The 12,692-nt window shown below is 42.6% G+C and overlaps 1 protein-coding gene across 5 annotated transcripts in view; it reads left to right on the forward strand.

Moving 5' to 3' along the window:
• The first annotated feature begins 19 nt into the window (after positions 1 to 19).
• The window catches only part of CATSPER3 (cation channel sperm associated 3), a 43,464-nt gene continuing 30,791 nt past the window's right edge, over positions 20 to 12,692 (forward strand). For 4 of the 5 annotated variants that reach the window (XR_009454808.1, XM_019478473.2, XM_006262181.4 and 1 more), the window contains exons 1-4: positions 20 to 7,761; positions 9,123 to 9,316; positions 11,156 to 11,309; positions 12,339 to 12,578. Coding sequence is in view for 4 of the 5 variants with exons in the window: in XM_019478473.2 (XP_019334018.1) it covers positions 9,204 to 9,316; positions 11,156 to 11,309; positions 12,339 to 12,578 (507 nt within the window). In the remaining variant the exon portion in view is untranslated. The remainder of the gene's footprint in view (positions 7,762 to 9,122; positions 9,317 to 11,155; positions 11,310 to 12,338; positions 12,579 to 12,692) is intronic. The other variant, XM_059712870.1, reaches the window with a different exon arrangement.

The raw sequence follows: 12,692 nt of genomic DNA on the forward strand, positions 1-12,692 counted from the left end.
TCTTGTGTTTAAAACATTAATTTCTACATCATGTTAGGAAAAAATTCGCCACAATGTTATCCCTTGGGATATTGGTTAGTTGTATCATGCTGTACTATGTTGTTATTTTTGAGGTCTGTTGCATAGTAATAGAAACCAGGGAAAATAAATTGTCATGAAAGGTGAGTATTACATTGGAAATGTTTTTAATTCAGTGCAACTTTTTGACAGAGGTTTTTCTTCGCTGCCTGTTAACTTTCTGCATATATCAAAGTGCTGTGAGATGCCCTCAGCAAGGAGAGCTGTAACAAATACTTTATTAAGCTATCGTTGAACTAGCAGTGGAAATCATTTCCCTTTTTTATGTAAAAACTTTTGACTTCAGAGGCAGAATCTTAGGGTGAAATCCTGGCTGCACTGAAGTTATGAGGAATTTTATCATTGACTTCAATGGGGCCAAGATTTCACCTCTGACTCAGAGGCAATACTCTTTCCTCCAGCCTGCTATATATATATATATATATATATATTTTTTTTTTTTTTTAATTAAGTTGCTATTGGCTGCTTCCCTTTCCTGCTTTTGCTGGATACCTGCATTGTTCAGCACAAAAAGCAATGACATTCTCCTGGGGTTTGGTTTACTTTTTCATTAGAGAAGGACCATTTTTAGGCTTTGACAGAATTCTTAGCATTTTTGAATTGCATCCCAAACCTGTCGAACCCCTCACACTCCCTTCACCAATACTGTTAGTTTTTATAATGAACTAGCTGCGTTCTGCAAAGCAAGTGGCAATGGAATCTTGGCCGTGTCCTAACTGCTGAAAAGGCTTTGATTTCTCCTTGGTTATCTTTATAACTCCAAGACATTTAGCTAAATCGGAGCCATCTAGCTGTAGTCCACCATGTGTGCAGGTTCTGTCTGTCTCTCTTAAAACCTTCCTCTGTGTGTGTGTGTGTGTGTGTGTGTGTGTGTGTGTGTGTGTGTGTGTGTGTGTGCATGCACATGTACGTGCTATTTGCATACTGAGAGAATGTGTGTTGGTACTGAAAGAGGGAGAAGCAGTCACTTTGCTCATTCCTAAATTCTTGGTTGGAGAATTGCAACTGAGTACAGAGTACAGCAGCACTACCTAAGCATATGAGCAGTACCGAGTTCCATTAAATCTACATGGGAAATTCATATGGACAGAATTTCATTACATGTGTTGGTTACAGGCCAGCAGACATGGTCTGATGCTTCTTCTCTTGTGAAAAATAGTATCGGATCCTTGATGATTGAAGCGGCCAAGGCCACAGTTTTAAGTCTCATCGAAAAGACATCTCTACAGCCATAATCACACCTAGTTGCGTGGTGCTGATGAGTCGAAAGAGGCAAGCAAATAAAAGATACCCTCTGTGCAGTGTCCTAATTTTATGTTTATGGTTTGACAAACCAGCACTGATCAGTACTTTCTCTGCTTAGCTTTTAGGATCACAGCCCAATTTAGAATGGCACTCCTTTCTCTTCCTACGTATTACACAGTTCAGCTCATGACCAGCAGCTACCAGGATAAATACTTTATTAGAGTGTTTGTTATTGATTCCAGGTTCATTATGGTGTAGTGTTTGGATAACCTGTCACTAAGCAGCTGTATTGCTTGAAGATAACTCCCTGGCATATGGATTAATTTAAACCTGATCTCAATTACCAGTGAAATCTCTGGTTTGGACAGGACAGTCAGAAATAAGTTTTTGACTATTGCAAAAGATGAAAGCCCTTGGCGAACTGTTCAGGAAACAGTGCAAAAATTGCACTGAATCTGGAAAAGTAATTAAAGGAGAATTAAAGTCACTGGACTGTCTGCGGGAGTGCTGGCTTCTGCCACTACAGTGTTACCCTCATGGTAGCCAACAGGGCTAATAGCAGTCAGTATTTCCCACTTGCTCTGCACGTGTGAATGTTTCCTCCCACACTGCATAATATTGCATTCAGGTAAACCATAAAAGGGAAGCGACAGAAACAAATTCTCATTACAGAATCTGTGCAAAAAAAAACAGCTTTGTAACAAAAGACCAAGTAGAATGAGAGGGACAAAACGGAGGAAAGAAGTGAATTTGAAGGGATGTGACCAGATTTGGGCAAGTCCTTTACCATGGAAGCATGACATGTATGTGTTAAAGTCCAAGCTTTTCATACGTGGGTGGCGAGGTGTTGTCCAACACAATCTTGGCAGAGTTCTCGCCATCTTTTTCCTTCATAATCTTCACTGTTACTTGGCTGCAGCGTAGGCAGAATGTAGGTATCAACTTTGAAAAGTTGGTGTTTTTCTTGAGTGAATCTGGGTGGGAGCAGCACCGGATGGAAGAACTATGCTAGAATTTCCATATCCATCTCCAGCACCAAACTTTTCTAGCCCTAAGTGATTTTACTTACATTAGGGGAAAAAGCCCCTCCTAATTCTAGTAAGCAACCATGCATTCTCTGGGTCATGGTGCATGCTGTAAGAGGTCTAGTCGGATGCCGGATGCATCCTCTTGTGGCTAACAAGCCCAACTTGAGAGCGACACTGCTTCCTATAAGTCTCAGATCCATAACTTGTCCAACTTTACAACACATTGTTTTCTTTCTCGCTTTGCTTCCATCCTCTGGATCAGAGCTGCTTTATGTTGAGCTGTACCCAGTGCCATGCGTTCCTTCCAGATCGGATGGGATTCTGTGCGCACCTCTTGACTTTCTATGTTGATGCTGAATAACCTCATATCATTTTTGTACACATGGTACCACCACAGAGGGTGACCCCGCTTTCTAGAGCTATCTCAAATCTCACTATACAAGGGATACGGTCTCTTCCCAGTCTCCTGATATGGCTGGTCCATTGCAACCTTTTCTTCTTGACAGTGGTTTCTAAGTGTGTCAGTTCTGTGCTGTCCAGCAGGCCGGATAGTCCTGCCAGATACAAGTGGTATCTGGCAGCACAGTAAATTACCATGCTTAAATGCATGTGTAGATGGTGACATTGCGATCAGTTTACTCTGGCTCAAATTGAGCCAGAGTATATTCAGTCACATTAACTGCATGTGTAGATGTGCCCAGTGATGCCTAAAGCATCTTAACTGATTCCAAGTGGCAGAGATGAAGCTATTGTAGCTGACACTATTCAAAATATCTTCAGAATATAGATCTATGGTTTTCTGAGGCAAGAAAGGGACCACTGTGAGCATGTAGTCTTATGTCCTGCACAGCCCAGGCCAAGGAATCTCACCAGGTGATTTCAGGGTCAAGCTCATCATCCTCATTGGCAGTCCCTTGATACAAGGATGACAGTTCTCCAGTGTATGGGGATGTCATCATTGAGTCTGGAGATGACTGAGGAGGCTGATCCAAGATTCTTATGCTGCATATTTGACTGTGCAGATGTGGAAAATAGCTGCAGAAGGAAGGAGTGGATCTCAGTCATGTTGAGTTAAAGCTCTTTCCCTTTGTGTCTCTCCTCTATCTGCTTCCATAATGAGGTGAGTGTGCATGAAGTGATTGATGCTTTGTTGTACATCATGCCATTGGGGATGATTCAGTGCTTGAGTCTTTCAGGTATTGATATTAATATCACATTGTTTCAGATTGGCCTTCAGGGTGTTCTTGAATCTCTTCTTTTGCCCACCTCTAGAGAGGTGACCATTGGTGAAGTAGGAGTATAGTCTTGGGAGCTGGCAACCTTATGACATGTCCTGTCCAATGGAGCTGGTACCCTATCAACATGGCTTCAATGCTGTTGGTGTTTGCTTGAGCCAGAACACTGGCATTCGTTCTTCTGTCCGTCCAATGGAGGATTTTCCAAAGATATTGCTGATGGTAATGTTCCAAAGCTTTCACATCTGTCTTCCACATTTCATGCCCACATAAGCTAGGGATGATAAGCTTGATTTGGGTCCTGATGTTATGATCATCAAAGCCACAATTTTAGAGAAGTCCAAAGGCAGCACTCATAGATTTTATCCAGTGTTATGTCTTGTGGTGTGTCGGGGCTGATGGTACTTTTACTAAGAGGTTAGAGATTATGGATTTGTATAGGATGGTTTGGTTAGGGATGATCCTGTCTCAGGCAGGAAGCTGAACTAGATGACCTATAGAAGTCCTTTCCAGCCTTCTCTATGATTTCTTTGAGTGTAGTCTCTTTACTTTTTGGGGAAAGGTGGCTACTCATGTAGGGGAAATGCTCAACATCCTCCAAGGATTGCCCTCTAATTGTAATATGAGGAGGGGCAACTAGTTGGTTTGGAGTGAGTTAGTAAAGTATCTTTTGTTGTGAAGTTGGCAGAAAGTCCAAGCATTTTATATAAATCAAGAAATACCTGGAACTCTTCAGTTGAGTGGGAACATATGACACAGTCATTAGTGTATTGAAAATAAGTAACGGAGGTGTTGGTTATCTTGGATTTGAAACATAACTGGTTGATGTTAGAGATTCCTGTCCATGCAATACTGGATGTGACTCCAGATAGAAATCTATCAGCAATGAAATGTGGAATAGCTGTGATATAGATGGAAAAGAGTATTGGTGCAGTTGCACATTCTTGTTTGACTTCAATTTCAATGGCAAAAGGGCCTGTTTCTAAGCCACTGCTTAGGATGGTTGTCTTGTCCCTGTGAAGAAGACTGATGATGGGACAAATTTTGGCAGGCATCCAAATTTCATCAGGATCTTCCATAGGGCCTTTCTGTTGATTGAATCAAAGGCCATCGTCAATGAAAGCCATGTAAAGATCTTAGTGTCACTTGCAACACTCATTTTGTAGCTGTCTATTAGCAAATATTGTATGTATTGTACCTTTGAATGGACTGAAACCATATTGGTATTTGGTAGTATCTTCACAGCAAGGAAAGTGGGTTTATTGAGGAGAATTCAGGTGAGGCTCCTCCCAGCTATGGGCAGGATGCAATATCATAATTACTGCTGCAATTTGATCTTCCTCCTTACTTGAATACAGTAATTATTCTGGCATCTTTCAGATCACTGGGAATCTGCTCATGTTTCCAAATTTTCATAATAATGATGTGTAGTCGGTAAGAGAGCTTTTTTTTTTTTTAACTTGCTTATAAATTTCAGCTGGTATTCCATGTGTTTGTTGTTCTTCATCTGCTTAATGGCTTTCAAGGCTTTCAGGCATCTTGGTAAGTTTGCAGGTCTGCAAGGTAGTCCATAAAGGAGTGTTGTGGAACAACATTGATGGTATTGTCTTTGAATAGATTAAAATTTTGGGTCAGGAGCTCTTGAAAGTGCTGCTTTCACAGTGTGTTGATGGTGGAGCTGCTTTTAAAGAATGCTGTTGCATTCTTGGACCTCAGAGCGTGGCTTCTTGTGTGGTGGCCCATAGATAGCTGTGGTTGTGCTGGAGAAACTATGCATGCCGTGGCTGTCTGCAAAAATGTGAATCTCTCTTGCACAAAGAGATTCAACATTTTGCAGACAGCCACAGCATGCATAGTTTCTTCAGTGGTGTCCTCTCACCCCTTGTTCTTTCATTTTTAAATTACCCTCTGGTTTTCAGCTTTAATGCAATGCTAAATGTCTTGCTTCAGAGAAGAATTCCACCTTTCCTCACTCCATCCCTTCCAAGTCTTTCTTTCCATAGCTCAGGGTCTCTACTCACTCTAGCACCAGAAAGAATGATCTTACCTTCCTTGGGGAGAGATGACGAGAGCTGGTTGAATTTAGAATAACCTTCTTCTGTTTGGGCATTGTATCAAGGGTTGGGGTGTATGCACTGATGGCTGTTGCATTTTGTCTGTCGGTCAGTTGAAGAGGAAAGGTCATGAGATGCTCAAAGATGCCATACAGATGTTTTGGCATCTTGGACTTGATAGCAAAATGAATGCTGTGATGATTTCTAATTGAATCAAGTATCTGTCCTGGAGAAGCTTCAGCTAAAGATCCCAAGTAACTTAAGAATCTGCTATAACCCATTGTAGGTTGTTCTAGTGGACTTAAAGGCCTCATTGCTAAAACTATACATCCTATGTCTTCCCTTCAGTGTTGAGCAATTGTGGCTTATTATACGTTTGTCTGCTAAACTGAGGAGCCATCTGTTGTATGAAGCAGGGTTGAATTAGGAAAGTGAATTTTACAAACAAAACCATCTCTAATAGCCTCCATAATACTTGAAAAATCTATAGAATAAGGATGTCTTAAGTTTTCATTGCCTCTATATTCAGTCATATTCAGAAAGCCTCCATATTTTGGTGACTAAACATAATTCCTTTTAATTAAGACTCCTGTTTAAGTGTAGGTACTCTAACTTTGCATCTGTGTTGGGTAATCTGCCTGTTCATTTCCTCCTGCCAACATTTTCTGCTGTTGAAATTTGCCTTTCCAGAGCACGAATTTTAATTAAACCAAACATAATTAGGTTCAAAGTTTGATTCTTTCAAAATTCCACAGCCTTGGCTTAGTTTATGCATCTGTGCTGTCATTTTTAAGCTTGAGCTAAAGGATTGCAAACTGACTCCATTTAGTTAGCACTTTGTACATGCTGGATTTAACATGCCGCAGTTGTTTGTTCTAGGACACAAACATATGCGGTTTACTCTAAGCTGCATTTTAAAGGCAGCCAAAACTACCTTTCTCCTGGAACAAATATTTATGGAGGGTCCAAATTAGTATGTATCAACATATTGACTGAGTTAATTGCTGATTACTTAACCCTAGGTTAAAAACCAAAACAAGACTAATGTAACTGTATCTGTAAATGTAACTGAGTTGCATTTATACCGCTGACATGTATTCCTTGCTTCTAATCAGTGCTACTAGGAGGAAATACCCTGCAGAATTGGGCCCTTTAATTTATAGGATTTGAACAGTGATAAAGTTAGTTTCTAAATGAAACTTGGCAGCAACCCCATAATGCCTGCCCGCAGTTATTTGATAAGGGCTAAATCTACTGAAAAGCTGTAGTGTCTGTGAAGATCATGAGATTGGGTGATAACAGGGCACGTGCTGTATTGCAGTAACAGCAGCAGAAACACATTGTCATTAGTAGGGACCTACTGAAATCACGTTTTTGTGATTTTCGCAGAAACCGTGATTTCAGGCATGTTCTGTGAAAAAGTGTGGGTGCCGTGCTTTGGGTGGGCGGGCTCCCTGAGAAAAAAAGAAAACAAAACTTAATGAAAATAAAATGCTGGCTCCCTCTGGGTAGCCCTCTGGGCAGCCCTCGTGCCTCAATTGTGCAGCCCGCTAGGGGGGTGGTGGGGCGGGTAGAGACGAGGGGGGCTGCTGCCCCCTCCACTGCTATTTGGCTGTAACGGCTGTCCATCTTATGGCCCTTCCTCCTCGTCATCAATTGGTGGTAAGGCATGGGGCCATGTGACAGATGGTCCTTGCGGCCAATCAGCAATGAGGAGCAAGGCTACTGGGGCCTGTTGGCCAATCAGAGGTGTGTGTGGGGTGGGGGCAGTCGCACTCCACCCATAAAAATGGCTGCCCACCCTGCGATTTGCACGTGAAATCTGTTGGGAGCTGCCTCGAGTTCAGTAGACTGCTAGTTATTAGTTCTGCCCTTTTGCCTTTTCCAGGAACAGGAATAAAGAAGCTGCCTTTAAAGCTTGAATACGTATAAATGCAAGTACGCTCTCGTCTAGCGCGGTTTCCGTGTGTAGAGATGAAGGTTGCTTTTTTAAGAGACAGGATGATGAAAAATGAAGCCAACTGAGCAGATAGGAGAATGTTCCTGGCCATCTTCAGCATTGCACAGTCCGATTCAGCAAGGTGTTCAGCTTGAGTTGGACCACTCTTGTACTGGATGTGGGTACGCGCTTTGCTGTCCTACTAACACCACCCCCCCCCCCCCCCCCCCCGGCAACACACACATATCTTTTTGCATATACAAAGAGGTTTTCCTTATTTCTCAATAACGAATGTTTCGACAAAACTTGTTGCTCTGTGGCTTGTAGAGAGGGCCTGGGAGGTGTCCAGCAGTAAAATTGCCTTTCTTCTGCTTTCATGGCACACTACAAAATATAAACAGTAAAAATGAATGTAATTTCACTGCCCCCTACAAACGCTTGTGACTTTGAAAGGCATGTGGTCAGGGTGAAAATAATACGTGACAGCAGAATGAAGAGCAAAGTGTCTGGTCTGCGTTGCTCATGTTATTTGACATGATTAAGGGTTACTGTCTGCTTTCCTCTTTCTGCTGGGGGTTTGCCTTTTTCCTCTCGACTGGGTCAGTGAAACTGGATTAGGTAACAGCCCATGTGCTTCTGGTCACTTCTGCCTTCTGGTTCTCCATGGTATTGGTAGAGCCATAGGGAAAAATGGTTCAGGGGCCTGTGCACATCACAACACATGGCTCTATCCAATAGCATCGATGTGGTTGTGGGCAGAGTGATTGCCTAGGTAAGAAGGGGGGCCTCCTCTCAGGGATGGCTGCAGACGTGCCCTTCCCTCCTAGAGAGTAACAGGCAGCAACAGGCATGCCAGGGTACATCCTTCAGCTCGACTTACCTCTGCTTGGGTATATGGACCGTCAGTGCCCTTTTTAATCCCTGCCTCATGTTGAACAGTTCTGTGCTGGGGGAGGTATCGATTCGGTCTTGCCATGCAGCAGGTCTTTGGAGCTAACACCCTATTAAGATGCCTGGGCAAGTTTGTATCTCAGAGAGTGATTATTTCAGGTTGCCTGAAGGGTTACTGGGCTCACTTTTTGCTATGCCCATGGGGTTATGTGCTTTTTTTCTTTATTACACCAAAATTTCAGTCTTCCTTAAAAAATCACATGAACTTAAGAGACCGGACCCGAGGCACAAAACTGCGATGCCTCCGGCTTAACTTGCCCTTGGGTAAATCTCTTTAAATTCAAACAAGAGCATTTTGCTGGCTGAAAAACATTTCTATTAATGTTTAGGTTTGTATATACCTTTCAACGAAAGCCACATTTTGTACCTAGGCCACTTGGCAATGTTAATCCAGTTCGGTATATTTGGTGAATAATAAATGATGATTGCTACCTAGCTGTAATGGCTTTTTCCTTGTCAAGCGCTTTGTCCCAGCTGCTTATGGGTACCGCATCCACACCTGGCTGTGTCCTCCGAAGTGGTGATGTCACAATAAAGCAATCCTTTCCATTCCAATCAACCGAGCGTTCTCTTTCCACTTCCTCCATCTCAGGTTCTCGAAGTTGCTTAAGAGGAAACTGGACGACCACCTAGGCGGCTTAACTTGAGAAAACAAAAATCTACAAGTCTGACCATGGAGATTACAGAATCGTTTCATAAGAGGGGACTTGCCCTCAGGTTGCCTGTTGAAACTTTTAAGTCCACATCTGAGGTCAAAGTGAAACACTCGCTGTTTGCACTATTTAAGTAAGTGCCAGTATCAGTAATGGATGATTTAAGTTTTAATTAAGGCAGCCACATTTATCTTGTAGGTAATGCTGATGTCACTGGAGCAATGAATGTGGTCAATGTTTGTTTTAAATTGAAGGGTGAGGATTTTTATACTGTATGTTTAGATCACTTCCAATGATGACTGCTGCAAAATTTTAACAAGATAAACTGTCCTTGAATATGCATTTAAATGAAGTACTGGATGCTTTTTGCCTTATTTGCCTTTCCAATGATTTCCTCAACTCAGCGCTTAGGACAGTGCAAGTACTAATGGGGAAAACTGTAAAATAAAAATATTGGTTTCTTTCTCTGAGGACATTCCTCTTTGAAAGTTATTTGGCTTCTCCTGTTTGACTGGAATCAGTCAAATACTCGTATCTGGTTTGAGTTGTATATCCGTCCTTGAACTATTTAATCTACTTAAAATGGACCCGATCCAGGGATCACTGGAGTTGTTGGGTTTCCCTCCATAGAATTCAATGGGATTTGGATTGGACTCAATGAACTTATTGGAATTTAAAGACAAAACCAAACCTGCAATAATGTACTACTGTATTTACTAAAATACAGGATGAGGTTTTCCCCCCCAGTCGACATGGGGGAGGGGGAACTCCTCACTTTAAATTTGCATACATGGAAACCTCATTAAATACATTGTCTGTCTTTGAACTGCTGCTAAAAGCAGTATGTGCTTAGTAATGGAAACCAACTAGAAAGTTCATTAAATGTAGCCAATACTGAACATGGCTATAAAGTACATGGCACATATGGGGCAAACATACTGATGGGAACTTTGTTCTTTCTTTTTTTGTGTGGCCCTTAAAAAAAACAGGCTGCTTTTCCCGCAGGAGTGAGCAAGCACTGTACTGCAATACCAGGCCGGCACTGGGAGAGGTTGGAGCAAGCTCCAACACCCTCCCGTGGTGCCAGAAATGTTAATGGGAACCTTTTACAAATGTTTTTAAAACACATGCTTATCCTACCCACACTCCTACCCACACTTACAAAGCTTCACATATTGAGCATCCTTGATTTACCAAACTTTCATATTGCAAAAACAACTATGTACCCAAAAACATACTGTGCCCATTAAACCCTTAAACAGCATATAACAACTTGCCACAAAAGAAATCTTTACAGAACTCTCTTTCTTCATGCAGAAACCCATGAAAACGTATTACTTCAGTAACTATCTGAAACTCTCTGCCCCTCCCATCAGTCCTTTCTGTTAGTTCAGTGAAACAAGTGTGGCCAGGCCTTTTTCCTCTACTTCTGTTCTGCCGCCTCTTCTCTGATTTCTTCCTTGTCCCAAATGATGTAGTATTTCAGTTCAGGCAGCCCCAGTTTCAGACACTTTCAGTGAGAGCCAACCCCTTGAAAAAACAGAGGTTTCTTACTTTAATTGCATGTTTTAAAACTAGCTTATGGAAAGTCCTTAATAAAACACATGGAAATGGCTATATAGACACCAGTGGTTGCACGATTTCATTACATAAAAGTTACCCCTATTGTCATGAAAAGTCTGAGATGTGGTCTTGAGCAGCAACATTTAGCTCTTCCCCTGTGTAGGAGTGTTTGAATCAGATGCACCATTTGGGCTCATTTTTACCCAATCTGCAGAGTTTTGCCATGGCCTATTCAGAATGCAGGATTTGCTCATTCCAGTCAATGATGGGACTTTGAAAGGTGGCTGAATCCACCAGGTGCTGGTCCTGCTCTTCTGAAGGCAGAACTGCCCCACCATTTGCTAAGCTCCTGATGGGCCTAGAAATCATTGTCATTTCTATTGTCTTTTATTGCCTCTTTTTTTGGTAGGAGACAAGATACAGAATTTTGTGCATATTTATCCAAATTGCTGCAGAATCCCATGCTGAGAGTCATCATGATTAGCACCGTCTTGGTCAATGCACTGTTCATAACTATGGAGACTGATTATAATATTAGGTTTCAATCTCATACATTTCTGGAGGTAAGGAACTGGTGAATATAAGGGCGGTTACATGTCCCCACTTGTGAGAATGGGGAGATCTTCATGGGCTACAGAACCAGGGCTACAGAAATATTTACTGGACTTTAGCATTTGCTGCTCGCTCCAGTTGCAGTGGTAATTGTAACTGTGGCAAATGTGCATTTCCTTATTGTCCTGGAAAGGTGGAAGTGTTAGTCATGGGAACCGTTATCTAGTGGGGCACATAGTGTAAAGAATGATTTAGGGCGGTCTCTGGCAATGTGTAACAGTCTTTTGGGATGGGATTAAGGGACTATGCTCCCCCCCATTTCCATGATGACAAGCTTTCAGATTTGAATGAATGTCACAATGCTACAAAGCACAGCGGTACTTACCAGCATTAGTCTGAAGTCAGGCAGAAGGCGGGCAAGATGGCACCTTAGGGACTCACTGATTCAGAGAGGCTTTTGCTTACGAACCAGGCTGTCTGTAAGTGCCACCCTGCCCTGCCAATGTTACAGGACAACTCCTCATGGTGCATTTGCTCAGTGGCAGGAAGGACTAAGGGCCAATTCCAACTTTACTTTGTAGGTACCTCTATGTAGGTGTTGCAATGCCTAACGTTTAGCCACCCAGGCTTTCTATGCCACAAATGAGGAGACCACCCAAAATTGAGCAGGGGGTGAGGATCCAGGACATTCATTGTGAGATGAGAGCAGAAGTTGGGTGGCTGACCCTACAGCAAGCCCCAGGGTTGGGTGGCTGACCCCACCCTATATTTCCGGGCTTGAGGCACGCAGAATGGGCATGCATTGGTAAGGCTTATTTTTCACGAGCAGCCTTGAGTGCAACACAGCCCCAGAAGATGCACCTCACATTTACTTAGGTGTCTGTAAGGTTAATGGGGATCCGGTCTGAAGTGACCAGATATTATTTACACTCCTGAGAAGAGCATCGCACCTTAGGTGGTTCTTACACAAGAGATACAGGACCAGCCTTCCCAAAAGCCAAGCAAAGACATGCTCTGAATGTGTACTGTTTCCTTTTCAGCTGGCAGATGTGATCATTCTGGCCATCTATACCACAGAGTTTTTGATCCTGTTTTATGTGGACCCCTTGAATTTCTGGAGGAGCGGCTACAACATACTCAATGCTGTCATTCTCCTCTTTGCTTACCTCCCGTATACCATCGACAAAAATAACACCAAATACTACTGGTCCTGGAGCACGCTCAAAGGTTTCCAGGTGCTCCGGATTCTGAAGCTCATCGACTACAGCCGAGGAATGAGGGTAATGGTGAAAACGCTCAGGTTCTTATGTCTAGGCTGCTGCAATGTACTTCTCCTTCTTTCCAGTAAGCTTCTGTTTTCCAACCCTTTGGTCCCACTTGGGTGACTTTAATCA

This window comes from Alligator mississippiensis, chromosome 9 (genome assembly GCF_030867095.1).
Source record: "Alligator mississippiensis isolate rAllMis1 chromosome 9, rAllMis1, whole genome shotgun sequence".
Lineage (NCBI taxonomy): Eukaryota > Metazoa > Chordata > Crocodylia > Alligatoridae > Alligator > Alligator mississippiensis.